At 31.4% G+C, this 16,443-nt stretch overlaps 1 protein-coding gene across 1 annotated transcript; it reads right to left on the bottom strand.

Annotated features, from left to right (window-relative positions):
• Positions 1 to 1,458: 1,458 nt before the first annotated feature.
• Positions 1,459 to 8,777, bottom strand: LOC130813911 (eukaryotic translation initiation factor 3 subunit F-like). Its single transcript, XM_057679818.1, has 6 exons — positions 8,433 to 8,777; positions 2,966 to 3,045; positions 2,510 to 2,739; positions 2,265 to 2,386; positions 2,020 to 2,133; positions 1,459 to 1,828 (listed from the first exon to the last, which is right to left on the bottom strand). Exons 1-6 carry the CDS (start codon positions 8,649 to 8,651, stop codon positions 1,739 to 1,741), a joined length of 855 nt encoding a protein of 284 aa, XP_057535801.1. The 5' UTR covers positions 8,652 to 8,777; the 3' UTR covers positions 1,459 to 1,738.
• Positions 8,778 to 16,443: the final 7,666 nt, after the last annotated feature.

Here is a 16,443-nt window from a genome sequence, read left to right as displayed (position 1 = left end):
AGCTCTTCAATACAATGCTCCTTTGACATCTACATAATACATATAATATAGTAACGTAAGTGAACTTTCAAAAATAATATTAACATTTATAAATTGAGAGTAAAACTAACATAATACTTTATGTTACCTTTAAAAATTGATTGAAAAGAAGAAGAATGATGTAGATTGGATATAATGAAGTATGGGAAATGATGGAGTTATTTATAGAACATCATTACAACGGCTATTTTAAAGTTCCTAACGACTATTTTTCTAATTAACAACGGCTACTTTAGTTCATAAAAAAAATAAATAAATAAAAGGCTAAAGTCGCTGTTACTAACAGCGACTTAAGGAGTTTATTTAATTTTTTTTTCTCTTTCGCTGTTACTAACAGCGACTTAACCCGAGGCTAGGCTTGGATGTACGGACGCTTATTTTGGAAAATAAGTTTTCACTAAGCTTATTTTTAGAATTAAGTTGTTAAATAATCTTATTTTTTTTCAAATTTTCATTGATTTGGATGGGCTAAGGCCCAATTTAGCATTTTGTGGAGTATTTTTAGAACTATGTAGAGTTGGTAGAATAGTACGATTCTAGTTGCTATTCTATGATTTTATATGATATTAATGATTCTAATTGCGTTTCAAGAATTTGAAGGACATATTTTCTTGGTTATTTGAAAGGCAACTATATTAGTTTTTAATGATCTTCTCAATCATCAGTATAATATTGATAAGAATAAAGGTTGATTATAATTGAACTCCGTCGGAGGTCCGAGACTCCTAGTCGGAGCAAAGTTGGAGTATGCATAATCCCACTCCAAGTGATGGAGGACTGAAAAATATAATCCAATTTTTATTCGGAGCAAAGTTGAAGGGTAGATAATCCGAGCCGAGTCCGACCCATTGTCATCCCTACAAGTTATTGCAATATTATTCCTCTCAACCTCTCCAAATTAAATTCTCTACAAGTTATTAAGTGTGAAGGAAATTGATCACTTCTTTTCATTCTATTTCTAAGATTGCTCAATATAATCTCTAATACTTCACAAAGATTAATTAATAGTGCTTATAATCAATTACAAACCCTTGTATCTCAAAAGTGTAGTCCAAATTTTAAGCCTAAGCACCAAGTAGACGGAATAACGTTTTTAGAAAAACTTGATAGTATTAGGTTTCCATAGACAATATTGTTTTAAAATATCTTCGGTTTAAGGTAATTTATTTATTTTAAGTTAATTAAATTCGTTGTAATTTCAATTCCTAGAAATTTGTATTAGGTTGTAAAGACTTGTAATCTCATAATGGTGCTTCTAATCTCTTCAAGTTTTATTCATATAAAATGTATAACAATCTAAAAGCGTTACTTTAAATTTAACATTTTTGGTTATTCCTTAAAATTATTTCATCGACAAAAGGACTAATGAATACTTAAATGTTGCAGGTAAAACACTCGCAGGCTCCAAAAACTTCATGGTAAAGTAAAACACTCGCAGGCTCCAAAAACTTCATGGTAAAGTCATCTTTGGAATGTACAGAACTCTTTCTAAGATAATCAAAGGCCTAGAAACAATCAAAAGCATTGTATAATACACTCGCAAGTACATTATCCCTGTGAATTTCCGAATTAGTGATAATCCACCGACAAAATATATAAAAGACTATCTTCAGTAAAATCAATAGATATTCGCTCAATACACTTCTCTAATTGTTGCCACGGTGCAAAATGGAGACTGGAAAAGTAACTTGAACTGCACTTACAAAACCTGAGCAGCAGTGTTCAACTTCTCTGCTATGCTTAATTGTGTCCTAGTGATGCTAGATAAATATACTAATAGAAGCTGATCCTGTTCATACAAAAGAAACATGATGTCAAATACGAGAAATTTACAAGCATACAAAATTTTAAAGCAGAAAACGTGAGCACTTCCAACTTTGTGTAATCCAACAGTTACAAACCACAGATTGCTTGAAATCAACTATATTAACTTGACCACAAGAGAAATTTCACTAGTAACACTTGAAAAAGCGCAATTACCTGTAGACTGTCGTTCACAAGCTTATCAAAAGCTGGAGGGGAAAGCTTAGGAAGTGAAGATACTGCAGCTGAAAGGAAGCGCCCAATTTTGTTGTCAGGGGCTATATGTCCTTCCTAAAAATTATTTTCCACAACTTTAATTAGTCATACATGAAAAAGTTAAAAACGCTCCAAATGGCTTGCACAAGAAGTCAAGTTGTATCTAAGTACTTACCACAAGTTTTCAAAAAACAAAAAGTACTTACCACAACATCATCGACATATTTATACACATCATCGATTAGGGCCAATAATTTCTCCAATGTGCTCTCCATGCCTTCCAAATCACTTGGAATTTTGTCTGCTACTGTTGATTTTAGGAGTTCATCTGCCACCAATAAATGAGAAAAAATTAGAAACACCCAGAAGAAAAGAGGATAAGTTTCAAAATTACAAATGTTATTTAGAATTATCAAAATCAAGAGAATCATATATTGGAGCATGTGCCTACATCCAACCCTCTCAGCTTCTGACATCTGAAGCTCTGCAGGGATCTCCTGAAATTGAGCGGCAAGCGACTTCTCTCCAAGAGACAAATTGACAGAAACAAATGCTTTTAATGTTGCTTCTCCGTTTGTGAATGTAGTATCCACTGTTAAGTGGATTGGATTCGTGACCTCTCTAGAATAAAATTCATGGATCAGAACAGAACATCCGGTAACACCAAATCCAGTTGAATACCTGCAGCACACAAAATGGGTAAAAGATCTGTAAAAAAATGTTAGATCGTATGACATGGAATAATGAAAAAGTAACTTATGAGCCCACATGTCAAAATGTAAAAATGTTTTTGAACCTAAAGGTCAATGAAGTGACAGAAAATCAAAACGAGAATGAACCAAATAAGATAATATGTTGCTGAAGCACATTTAAAATAAAAAGAATTCACTCAAAGTTTAAAACGTACCATCCAACGATGACTTCCTTTGGGTTCACTTTTTGATGTGATGTCAACATATTGTGGTGATACTCAATGTCCAATGCAACCTGAGGAAGTTTAAAATGTCAAGCTCACACCCAAAGGCCACTGGCATAGAATGAATTACACATTGCATAGTTGTAACAGTAGCAAATCTAGTAATAATCACAACTGTAAACAGAAAATAAGCAAGTACATGAGTTCACCAAAACATAAAACTACTGTAGGTATCAGGACATTCAGCCAAATTCAAATCTAAAGTCTGAAATTCTGAATGTATCCCAGCCCCAGGTAATAATGACGGTAATCGCTGGCAATGATACAATTAAAATTTAGTTCCAGACATTCAACGGTCTAATATAAAGGATTGATAACAGACACCTGCTTAGGTCTCGAATCTGGATGCTCGAAAGACGATAACAGACACTTCCATTTTCCCAGATACCCAGTAATAAACCATACTCCAGCACATAAATAAACAAGTCATCATGTCTAGGTTATAATTTAGCCTGCTACATCAACTTTCAAACACCAAATTCCATGTGCTGAATGTAAAATATACACATAGATATCAAACAGCCTATGAAGATCTTTAGGCAATACAAAGACCCCATATTGACTACAAAATACAAAAGGCCCAGACAATAGCCAATTATATGCTATTTAACTACTCCGCGGGATCTACATTGCTAATGAGCCTTTTTTCACTCCATACAATCATTTGCCTCCAAAACTTGAGAAATCACGCACAATCAAAAACACTGAAAAGCTTCTTTCAATACCTGATAATAAGTCCAGAAAAATTGCTAGTGCACTTCATTCTTTAGGAGGAGCTGGGTATCATTGAAGGAAGTGTTACTAAAGCTGTTCAGGAATTTTTGTTAAGGGTAAAATGTTGAACATTATTAACCTTACAAATATTACCCTTATGCCTAAAGCTTCTTGCTATTCTCCAGCACATTTTAGGCCTATTGCTCACTGTAATACCCTTCTTAAAGGTATTAGTATTACTAAACATATATGCACCAAGCTTAGGGAAGTTCTTCCTGACCTTGTAGCTGAATATCAAGATGCGTTTTGTACATGGTAGAAGCATTCCTTTTGTATTTCCCTCTCATGTGTGTATAAATCATTGTGGCTTGTGTTGAATCTGCTAGCTTCTCCTCCTTGTGAATGATACCCCTACTGCTCCTGTTAAGGCTCGAAAAGGTCCTCGAAAAGGAGCCCCTATATCTCCCCATCTATTTGTATTATGTATTATTCTAGAGTGAAGAGCTATGTTGGTAAAATTGACTCATTTAGATTTTGCCCTATGTGTATGCCTTTTGCTTTGAACCATCTCATCTGCAAAGGAGAAAGGAAATCTATTGATTTACAGAGCCTGGATTTATTTTTCAACACCTCAAGGATGGTAGTTAACCATAACAGGTCATCTAAGGGGTGTGACTGATAGTGTGGGATGAATTTCGCTTTCCCAAAGGTACCCTCCCCATTAAGTACCTTTGACCAACTATAGCTGCCAAGAAATTGAATTTTAGTGAATGGGAGATTTTGGTTGAAATCTGGGCAACAAAAATGTCTTATTCTTCTAGGATTCAGCTGACAAACTCAGTCTTCCTTTGTGTTACAACCTACTAGGCTCAACTTCTTCTGTTCCCTAAAGGGGCTATTAGCATTGTCAATTCTATTTGCAGGAATTTTCTATGGCATGCCCAGGATTCTTCTGTAGGACCTGGTAGTGTTTGTTGAGCAAAAGTATACTCTCGTTTAAAAGGGTGGACTAGGAATCAGGAGACTTGACTGTAGGAATATCGCTGGTGTTGGCAAGTTGATTTGGCAAATTAAAGAGGAAGAAGTCCTTAGGTAAAATGAATTCATGATTGTTACATATAAGACCATGACTGGGATAGTTATACTCCTAGTCATATGCAAGTTGGGGTATCAAACAATTATGTAAGATTGAAAACCAAGGAAAGACTCAATGTGTGAAGGGTCACAACAGATGCAATTTGTTCTATATGGAATGTCTCAACCACCTCCTATTTGAATGTCCTCTTGGCTGAGGTATATTTAATCTTTTGCAGAATAGGACAACGTAAATACAGAGGCTTCAATTTGAGTAATATGCTGAACAAATGTGCTACCATGGGTTCTTCAGACTCAAAGAGGAAAATTCGAGCAGTAGCACTGTGTGATTGTATCTATTGGGTGTGGAGAGTTAATAACCTTGCAGTGTGGGAGAAAAAATTTTGTCCACTAGCTACATTTTTGAGCAAATCAAGTTTGAAACTAAGTTTAGAATTTTGTATTCTTCAAAGAATCATGTAAATAACCACCATAGTATGTGGATCAATAGATTGTAAATATTCCCACAGAAGGTGTAGGATGCTTAGTTAGTGTCCTTCATTTTTAGTGGTGTTTTTGTTCTTGGTTTTGTGGGTGAATGAAAATCTTTATTTACCTAAAAAATGTGGAAAATACAAGTACTTCAATATCAATAAGTTTCCATTTCGCCACTTCGTGTCATAACCTTAATAATGAAAGTTTAAGAAGCTAACAATTACTTTATTAAAACAGTCAGTAAATACAAACCTTAACAGACTAAGAAATTCAAAACAAAAATAACAACTGCATTCAACAAATTTGAAACATCCAATCCACAATAAAAACTTCTACTTTGGCTTTACAAGAAGATTGTACAAATTTTTATTCTCGTTGTTAGTGACCCATCCACAAAAAAAACAATGCCATCAAAACTATCCTGCAATGAAGCGACCAATATGAGGAAGATTTAAACTGAAAATCTACATCAAAAAGTCCTCATAATCTTACAACTAAAAGGTGAAAAATTAGACAATAAACCGACATCATCCAATGCTCCCCAATTGAGTAGCTAAAAAGTGGTAATTAAACTTTAAACTTACATCCAATCTAACAAATAAATAGTGAACAATTTAACCGATTATATGTAGAGTCCAAATATGCTGCAAAGGTATTTAACATGGACATTGCCGGAAAAAATGGACACAAAAGTTTTGTTTCCAGACATTTAATAGTATAATTATACAACTAACAGTAGACACCTATGAACATATGAAACCTAGACATGATATATTTAATGTACCCGTAAACTTAACAATAAATCATGTCCCCAGCACATGAATAGCACATGAAAAATACAGTCCATCAAGTCAATATTGGAATTAAAAATGTGATCTCAAATTCAAATAACAAACTTCATGTGTCATGGTAAAACGATTTGCAATTCAAAATATAAAGCTTAGTGAGATCTTTAGGCAACATTAAGGTCTCATTTTATTTCAAAAGCCAATGATAATGGCCCAAGATAAAATTTAGAGTGCCCTAAGGAAAAATCGTGGGCAATTGAATGCAAGCGCCTTTACGTTTTAGCACAAAGAAACCCACGCGAAGTGGTCCCAAAATATGTTCTTTTCTACTTTTAATGCCTTTTCGAATCTCTCCTGACCTTACATTCAATGACTCCACAAAGCTTCCCTGCAACAAATGCAAGCCTTAACCTTCACAACTTGTATAGCAATGAGAGTTGTCATCTCTTACCACTATAACAATCGCCACAACAACCCTTTAGGTACCTTTATGTTATGGTTCTATTTTCTCTTCCCCTTTTTAACTCCAATAACTTATAATGTTCGCATTTTCATATTTTGATTGTATTACTTGTGTATAGCTTCAAGTATTTATAACTATTGTTTTCATTAAGTGTAATATAATTTAGAAGTGCTAATTTTGATTCATGACATATTCGAGGCACTCCACAACATGAATTAAAAATGAGGTTGTTCCTTTACATAATGGTTGCATTATAATGAATCTTGAGCTTACAGAAACGCAAAATCTCGTTACGTGATAATGGGTTGATCGTGATCCTTAAAAACCCTAGGCGAAACAACAAATTGGTACCCTTTTACAAACAAGGATACAATGAACAAGAATTTAAATAAAAACTAGCAACAAACTTGCAACAACGTTAAAAACCATGAAGAGTAAAAGCAAGTGCACAATGAGATAAACGAGAAAACTAAAAAGGCTCACTAATACTTTTTTATGTATAAATAATGGGCGCTAGGCAAGTGCCTTCTCGCCCACTGCTTAAGACCGACAATTACGGTAATATATCATTTAAAATACAATAGAGCAACATTCATTATAAATTGTTACTCTAAACATATTAACCATTTTTTTAAAGCGTATTAGATTCTATAAGGTAGATTATAATCTTTAATTAAAATATATGTTCTAAAAAACTTTAATTAGTGTGATAGAATGGTTTTTTCAAGTTAACAGTACACTTTGCAATGGGCATGAAATGAGTTGTAACACCGTAATGCGAATCGCAACAGTTACGCAATAGCGATATTTTTTTCCACGCCCCATACCCAAAGGATAGTTCATTGGCTTTGCTTATGCATTAGGAACCATTAGCACCTTTGGGCGCCGTCCGCTTTTAACAATTAAGAAAGGAGGGGAAAACACCAACTTAACAATTCAAATCATCATCAAGGAGTTAATTCAAACCAACTCGGGATGGAGAGCTATAAGAGTACCAAATAATCTTCCAGTTTAAGGGCCATCTCCAATAAGTGAACTGATTAGAAGACAAAACGACATCTCAAAAAAGAACAATCAGACACTGCTCATGCACAATATGCATCACATCCTCCTAAACTCATACGGTCGACCATTTACCACCAATTAAACAATTAGTCAACCCATATCGACCAGAAACTATATTTTCTTCATCTTGAAATCAAATCTATATGAAATACTTCTTCATATCCGCTTTTTTGTTGTCCCCTTCCTTAAAAAGTAGATTTTATATTTTAAGTACCCAATAATCTTCATTAACTTGCATTTGAGTAATATGGATAACTATCAGAGTAATTCCAATACTGTAAACTTTACTCCATACTCTAATAAAAACATGCCATTTTAAAGCCTGAACAGTGCATCATTTAAATTTCTTTGCAATCTAGCTTAGCAACTAAAGGGTGGCAAATCTGACCTAGAAACCTGACTACAAAGTTGCACGCCCTCAAAACTGAGAGTCGGTTTGGGCTATTTTTGGGCAATTTCGGGTGAATTAGGTATTCAAAAAGTGAATCAGCTCAAAACTTATGTTACACTGCTCAAAACTATACTTGACGAATCCAATATGGATAATATTTACAGCTCATTGAGTATGAAAAAATTAACCTAAATCAATTACTAAGAGTGTTCGACAAAGCAAAAAACCCAAAATAAGCAAAGTAGAAACCAACACATCTGAATTTTAGAAAATCAAACGCACCGATAGACATCAACAAAATAGTTACACCAATCATAACGTGCATCCAACATAATCAAATTTTGAAACATTTATTAACTATAAATTTGTGTAATCAAATAAACGTTATAATTAAAGAAAAGCGAAAACCTGATCGGAAAATTCGTTGTGAGGAACAGCGTAAGAGTTGCGAACATCAACAGTACCATCAGGTAAAACGGAACCAAGAAGAGTTCCAATAACACGTTCAGCTTGATCGGGACGTCGAACATAACAATCGCAGATGTTAAATATCACTAAAGGATGAACTCTCACATTCAAAGACGTCGAACCTCCGAATTGAAGCACCATTTTCTCGCCCGACGCCATAGCTGAAATGCTTCGAAGTTCAGTCGAGAAGAGTTGTGAGATGAGTTAGGGTTTAGGCTTTGCTCTTATTTGCCTGGGGTTTTTGTTCAATTGAGTTGAAGATATTGTGCTTGCAGTTCAAGTGTGCTGTTTTACGAAAATTTGAACAAAATAAGCCTTTTTTCAAAACATAAATTTAACTAAGTTTGGGATAATTTTATTTTTCAAAATAAGCGTTTTTCTGTCTGAGTCTAAGGAATGAAATTATTTGATGTTATCAACAGCGGACAACTAATAAACTGAGTCAAAAAGTCAACCCAAGAATCGTCGTTGTTAGTATCTAGGCGATTATTAAACTAAGTCAAAAAAAATCAACCCACTAATCACCCCTTTTAGTAACGGCGGGCGATTATTAAGTTGACTTTTTGACTCAACTTAATAATTGCTCGCTATTAATCACAGTGAACAATGTTGTTCATCAGGCTCGAATAAAGACGTTTATTTTGAAAAATATATTAATTGAGCACTTACTTTTAGAATTTTTAATAAAAAAACTTATTTTTTAGATTATTTCTTGTTTTATTGACTCACATACTTTTAGAAAAAAGAAAAAAAAGCCTTTTATAATAAAAATTTTTCAAAAGTAAGCGACCGAATAAAATATTTTTCGAAATAAGCATCTTTCATTTGAAATTAAGATAATGCATTGTTGTGACTAACAGGGAGAGATTGCTGAGCTGACTTTGACTAAGTTTGATAATCGCCCACTGTTAGTAATTGCAGGCGATTATTGAACTGAGTCAAAAGTTAGCTCACCAATCTCTCCCTGTTAGTAAACAACAGACGATTGTGGAGCCGACTTTTAAGTTAGTTTAGTAATCACTTGTAACACCCGAATTTCCTCCCATCCTTTACGATTTTAGTTTCGTACAAGTGGTCGAAAATTCAGGGGTGTTACTAACACCGCTGAATTTCCGACCCCTTGTACGAGACCAAAACCATAAAGGACAAGAGGAAATTCGGGTGTTACATCACTTGTTGTTACTAACAACAGGTAATGCTTTACCTCAGGTTTTGGTGAAAGACACTTAACTTCGGAATTTTTTTTGTTCCAACGCTTATTTTTGGAATTTGATTTTATAAATAAAGCTTTATTTTTCTTTCTTTCAGTAATTTTTGAATTATGTTTTCCTTTAAAAATTTTATATTAGTAAATCTTTTTATTAAAAAAAATTCTAAAAATTATACGTGGTAACCCTAAGGTATTCCGTTTTCCACGTGGTAATCAAAGTTTTTTAAAAATCCATGCAGTAACCCTAAAGTTTACCCAATTAAATTTCCGTGACCTTTTTACCCAAAAAGTGTTTAGAAACCATCTATTAGTAAGGGTTGCCATATTTTTGAGATTCAAACATCAAAAATCATCCCAAAGGTCACATATCCCCTAATTTCTTAACCCTAATTCCCCAATTTCTCTAATTTCCCAACCAATAAATCCTCGATTTGTCAAAGTTTGACAACAAATTTTTCAAACTCCTCTAAATAAAAGTTACTCATCTTTATTGCTTGCTAAACCAAACTAAATTATTAGGGTAAAACAAACGAAATTGACCCATAAACTTTCGAAACGCATCCACAACAGTTGAATGCTCGAAATTTGTTGTCAAACTTTTAGAAATTGGGGAATTAAGTGTTGGTATATTAGAGAAATTGGGGAATTAAGATTAGGAAATATAAAGAAGTGTAATGTTGGGATAATTTTTGATGTTTGAATCTCAGAAACATGGCAACCCTTACTAATAAACGATTTACAAACGTTTTTTGAGTAAAAAGGTCACGGAGGTTTAATTGGTTAAACCTCAGGGTTACCGTGTGGATTATAAAAAAGCTTTGGTTACCATGTGGAAAACCGAATACCTCAGGCAAAGTTGTTAAAATCGTTATTCTACTTGGAATCGTTCAGTCATGTAGAATCAAATCGGTATAATCGAATCATAAAATCGTAAGATTCTACAATAAACTGAAATTTGCTAAGTCATAATTATTCACCTTAAAAGTTTAAATTTATTAATTAAAGTTTCATTTACTTCATTTTTAAGAATGAAATAACAAAATATTTAATAATTAGTGTAAATATTTATACCAATAAAGAAATTTTATTTTAAATAAATTATGATGATGGATCTTTAAAAAAATTAACAAAAGATGGTATTGGTACATAAGAAAAATAAAAAAAAAATAATAAAGAAGAAATTTGTAGAATCGAATCGTTAAATCATAGGATCGTAGAATCGTGTTATGATTCTACTTCTGCAAATTTTATTCTAATTAAAATCGTAAGGTTCTATCAACTTACGATTCTACCTACGATTTAAATCGCTCGCTTATTTTTGGATCGTAAAATCATAAAATCATAGAATCATAGGTTAGATTCGTGAAATTTCCCAAAAACTTTCTAAATTAAGCTAGGAAAAATTTTAATTTTCAAACTAAGCATTTTGTCTTGATGCACCTTGCTGTCAAACCTCGCGATGCAGCCCATCTTAGAAACCAGCAACAATGATACACTCAGCACCAAAGCCTCATCAAACCACGAAGCACCAAGCTTTCAATTTTGAGTCCATAAATACATAACAAGATTGAAATCCCTCGCATCAAACCAACAGTATTAAAGCACGCAGTAAGGACGTCTACCTATCCTCGAGAAAGCATCGTCAATAAAACTTCCCATCGACAAGCCCATCACAACAGTCTACATCCTCAACCATCGCAAGTACCTCGCCAACAACCCCTTTGCAAGCCAATGCGCTAACAAGAAGGCTAAAACAAAAACGCATTAACAATAGCCCAACAACTTTGCATTCCTTCACACAATATAAAAAATCTCCTCCCAACACGATGGCCAACTCCCTCGACCATGCCATCCTTTGGAAGAAATAAACTATTATGAAAAAGTTCATCTACTTTAATTTATTAATTCTTGGCGTCAGTTAACCCTTAATCTTTTATGTTTTCTTCCTCTGAACCTTGTTTTTTTAACTTCTTTTTAAAGGAGGTTGCTCAATATTTGCTCTTAAATAATACAAATGAAAATATTAAAATCTCAATATCGTAGTACAAAGGGAGTATTATGACATCTTATTAGCTGAATTGTCTCGCAGATGTGGATATGTGGTTAAATTGAGTTGAGCAATGTCATTGAAATTGCCAAATATGAGATTATAGTCACACACAAACATGAACGAGCAAATTGCCCATATGCAACAAGAAACAGATACGAGGAAAGTTGCTGCTAGCAAGAAAAAACTTAGTCCTACAAACATTTAAACGCTATTCAACATTTAAATTTTCACTTGAATTAAATATGTGCAAGTCATTAGCACCATTAATTAAAGCGTTAACCAGAAAATAATAAAGAACAAGAAATGTACAAAGCTGAAAATTCCATAATAGCTAATCGATTGAAGAAGATGAAACTTGCATTGTATGAGAATTCCTCGAAAACACTAATGTAACAAACCTTTTTTTTTCTTTTAATCTTAAATATGTTGACGAATTCAATAATCATTTCATTTTATTATTTCTAATGTCGTTCCGAATTTTATTCCAATCGTTCTTAAGTTTTTGTGTTTTTTTATATAATTTATTTCTTTTAGAATAAAATATTAGGTTTAGATCATAAGTTCTTTTTTATATTTGGTAATTTCGATTTTTTTTTCCCTCTCTTGGTTTAATAATTATATTGTATTTTAAATATTAAGTCTAGCTAAATTACCTATAATAACGTAATCTTTTTATTTCCTATATTATTTTATGAAAATAATAATAATAATAATAATAATAATAATAATAATAATAATAATAATAAAATAAAAAAAATTACCAAAATATCTTAGAAAACTTTTATGTTGGCGGAAAAGTAGACTAGGTGGCATGAATTTTCATTTTTTTGCCTTGTCTCCTAAATTACTTATCCATGAAGAAAAAATTAAACTAATAAATAAATTTTACAAGCTTTAGCCTATATATACTCCAAAAGCTACGTAGGAGAAGGGAAAGAAAAAAAAAAGAAAAAAAAAAAAGAAGAACTCCTAAATCAATTCCTAAAAAAAAAAAAAACAAATCTCTAAAATTCCTACAAAAAAATCCTAAAAATCCTCAATAATTTCCTAATAATAGTATTTAGTGTTAATTATAGAAATTCAAAGGGAGGAAGATAAATTTGTGGCTAGAAATTCTACAAATAAGAAAATCGATTAATAGTGAAATTATTAAGGTATAAATTCTTATATATTATTATTTACATAAAATTATGTCCATAAATTTTATATGTATTATAAATATATAAATTTAATTTTCTGTAAATTTTGGTGATTTAATTCATCGTAAATTAATTTATATGATTTATTCATTTTAATTTCCAAAAACCGCATAATTTGAAATAATTTTAATTAAAATAGTAAATATTAATATTTTTAAACGAAAATTTTTCTGTACATAAATATATATGAGATATAATTTTTGTATTAATTTCGTAAATTATAGTTGAGTATAAATATTATTATTAATTTTTGCTAAAAAATGCATAAAATAAGGATATTCATAAATTGGGTTAAAATATATAATTCTGAAAAACTAATTTATTTTATTGTTACTGCACACTTATTTTTCATTTAAATAATTTTTGTGAAGTTTGTGATATTTAAATTTTAAAGAAATAAATTAATAATCTAAATTGTTATACTAGGCGAAAAGAAAGAAAAGTGAAAAAAATAATTTAAATTATTTTATTTTGGTGAATAAAAATATACACCAACTCATTTAATAATAAGTTAATTTTAAAATTTTTTTTTTGGATTTCAATCTTAAGGAAATTAATATTCATGTACTAAATCTAAAACTAAGATTCATGTACTAAATCTATAACTAAGCTATTAAAAAAATTAGTTAAATAAAATAATATTTTATTTTCTAAAAATTTGGATAAATGGGCTAGGTTCTATAATAAAACTCAATATGTCCTTTTTAAGACATTTTTAGTATTTATTTATGATGGAACTATTTATTTTATCATTTATAATAAATAGACATTTAAAAAATTGATTATTAAGAAATGAATAAAGTTAATTGAAAATTAATCTATAAATAGATACTAAAGACCCATTTAAATTTTGATTTAGTCTAACAATAAATGATTATTTATATGTAAATTGTTATAAATTGATTTCTATTATATGTTATTGTAATGTTGTATTTATATGAAAACAATAGCATAATAATAAAAAGCTTGATAGTAAGGAAATGTCGAACCATACATCTCCATGTAAAAAACATGGGACGTGTTTTCCGACACGTAAAATACAGCGAACACAGTAAGGTTATTTAACCTGACTTGTGGCTCGAGCAACATTATACTGGAGGAGTGATGACTCCCACTAAGTTAGGGGTTTTGGTTTACCTCACCCTGACAGGCCCTTACATATACCAAACAAAGATCATATGTGTTGCATTCATTAAATAAGTAATCGGATTCCACGCCCTAACACTCAAGCAGAAGTGTTAGTAAATCACGCCCTAGTACTCAAGCAGAAGGACCAAAAGTTATATATATATATATATATATATATATATATATATATATATATATATATATATATATATATATATATATATATATATATATATATATATATATATATATATATATATATATATATATATATATATATATATATATATATATATATATATATATATATATATATATATATATATATATATATATATATATATATATATATATATATATATATATAATTTAACATAAAAAAATAAATCCTCTATATTGCATAAATCCTTTTACATATTACTTATTGAAATGCAAATATTTGTATACTTGTATTATGCTGGCAAGTTTACTCGGCTTATTAGCTAACCGATTCCCATCGGCTGTTCCCTTATATTGGGAACAGATATTGCAGGTGACTTTACATGAGGTTATTAAGAAGCTAATGTGTCGTCTATGTGATATTAGGATATAGTACGTATGTAATTTATATAATGGGTATGTAATAACGATAATTATGTACTAAAGCAAGATGTAATAAGTAAAATTATATTTTAATGATTTAAGTTTTATTTGTTTTTTTAGAAAATATTGTTTTATTTTATTTCTTTTTCGCAATAATCATGGCTCGATAGACTTTCGCTATAGCATTACTTATTATTATATTATATTAAACCTATATTTAGAAAAAAACATTCCGTTACAACTAAAGTAGAAAATGATAGAAATCTATAGGTAACAAGTATGAACAAGGGTAATCAATATCTCTACCCCTTGAATTCCTTCCCTGACCAACTCTTTTTGGCTTCTTTTCCAAGCTACTCTCTAAACTTGCTTCTAATGTTGATGAACTTGCGAAGATAATGGTGCATACAATCAATTAAGAAACCAAGATATATAGCGAATCCTATAAAGAAAAGCAATGTTCATCAACAATTGTTGAATTTAAAAAATGGTGTGAATTAGAATGTCAAAATTGTAAGATATAAAACACTCAAAAATTTAATGTGAGCTCTGGAGAGCATTTTATAAGTTCAAAAGGTTCATTCCAAGCACTAATACATATTTTCTTAATTGTTACAACATTTAAGGGCGTTGATAAATTAATCGGTGAATTAAAAGTTAAAATGGTAAATTAAGCATTTGAGAACAAAAATTGGATGCTACCATGTGGAAAAATCTTACAAAATTATGAATTAAATGGAAATTAACAAGAATTTAACGAAAAATGCTACGGCAGTTAGATAAACTGGATGCTACCATGTGGAAAAATCTTACAAAAGTGCTATCATTGGCGTTTCATGAAAACTGGATGCTACCATGTGGAATTTCCCCTAATAATAATAATAATAATAATAATAATATTAATAATATATAATATGAACAAAACGAATGTGGGTTTTCCTTGTTTAGGTTGTATTAGAAAAATACCCTAATAAAAGATGAGTTAGGGTTTTTTTTAGACACAACACTCATTACCTCACTAGTAGCCTCACGCCACTTCTTTCCTCTCTTCTCTCTCTCACTCCCTTCTCTCTCAGGGTTCAGCAGTAGCCGCTAGCACCACCAGGCCACACCTCCACCATAGCCACCACCAGCAGCAACAACCCTGCTTCTTTCCACTCCACCAGTAGACACGCCCTCCTCCTCCCCTGCAGCAAACCCTCCCAAGCAGCAGCATCCACGTTTTTGTGGTTGTTTCCACGGCAGCAGCAGGCGCCCAACATCACCACTGGCTCCTTTGGGCTACGCCTGGGTCACCACACCACTATACTAACTTCTTCCCTCTTCACCTTTCCTTTTAGTTCACCTTAGTAAACCATAACTTCCCTAATTGATTGATTTCTTGTTTTTAATTAAAATTTACCAAGTTTATGAGTTTGGGTTGATTGTGTATTAATTTTATTGAATCTTATTGTGGGTAATAATTAGAGATGTTATCTTTGAATAATGAATTGATTAGGGTTTAATTTAGGGATGAAATTTTAATGGTGTGTGCTCTTATGTTATATGTTGGTGGTAGTGATGATTGATTGGATAATTTCATAAGTTGTTTAAAGGCTAAGTTGTGTTAGTTATGATTATGATATATTTAGTTGGTAATGGTTACGGCGTAGTAGATTATAGAAGTGGTTTTAGTTGTTATTTGGGAGTAATAGTTGTTAATTGTAAGTGATTTAATTGTTGAGAATTACTAATACCTTTATTAGGTTGTTAATAAAGTTATAAATACATAAATTTAATAAG

This window comes from Amaranthus tricolor, chromosome 5, assembly GCF_026212465.1.
Source record: "Amaranthus tricolor cultivar Red isolate AtriRed21 chromosome 5, ASM2621246v1, whole genome shotgun sequence".
Classification (NCBI taxonomy): Eukaryota; Viridiplantae; Streptophyta; class Magnoliopsida; order Caryophyllales; family Amaranthaceae; genus Amaranthus; species Amaranthus tricolor.
This window is presented reverse-complemented; position numbering and strand designations above follow the sequence as displayed.

What these genes read in the sequence shown, in the direction of transcription:
- LOC130813911 (XM_057679818.1), bottom strand. Translation starts at nt 8,651, where the DNA reads ATGGCGTCGGGCGAGAAAATGGTGCTTCAATTCGGAGGTTCGACGTCT. An exon ending in AAGGAAGTCATCGTTGGATG is followed by an intron (nt 2,740 to 2,965) that starts GTACGTTTTAAA and finishes TGTGTGCTGCAG; the next exon opens with GTATTCAACTGGATTTGGTG. An exon ending in AATATGTCGATGATGTTGTG is followed by an intron (nt 2,134 to 2,264) that starts GTAAGTACTTTT and finishes AATAATTTTTAG; the next exon opens with GAAGGACATATAGCCCCTGA.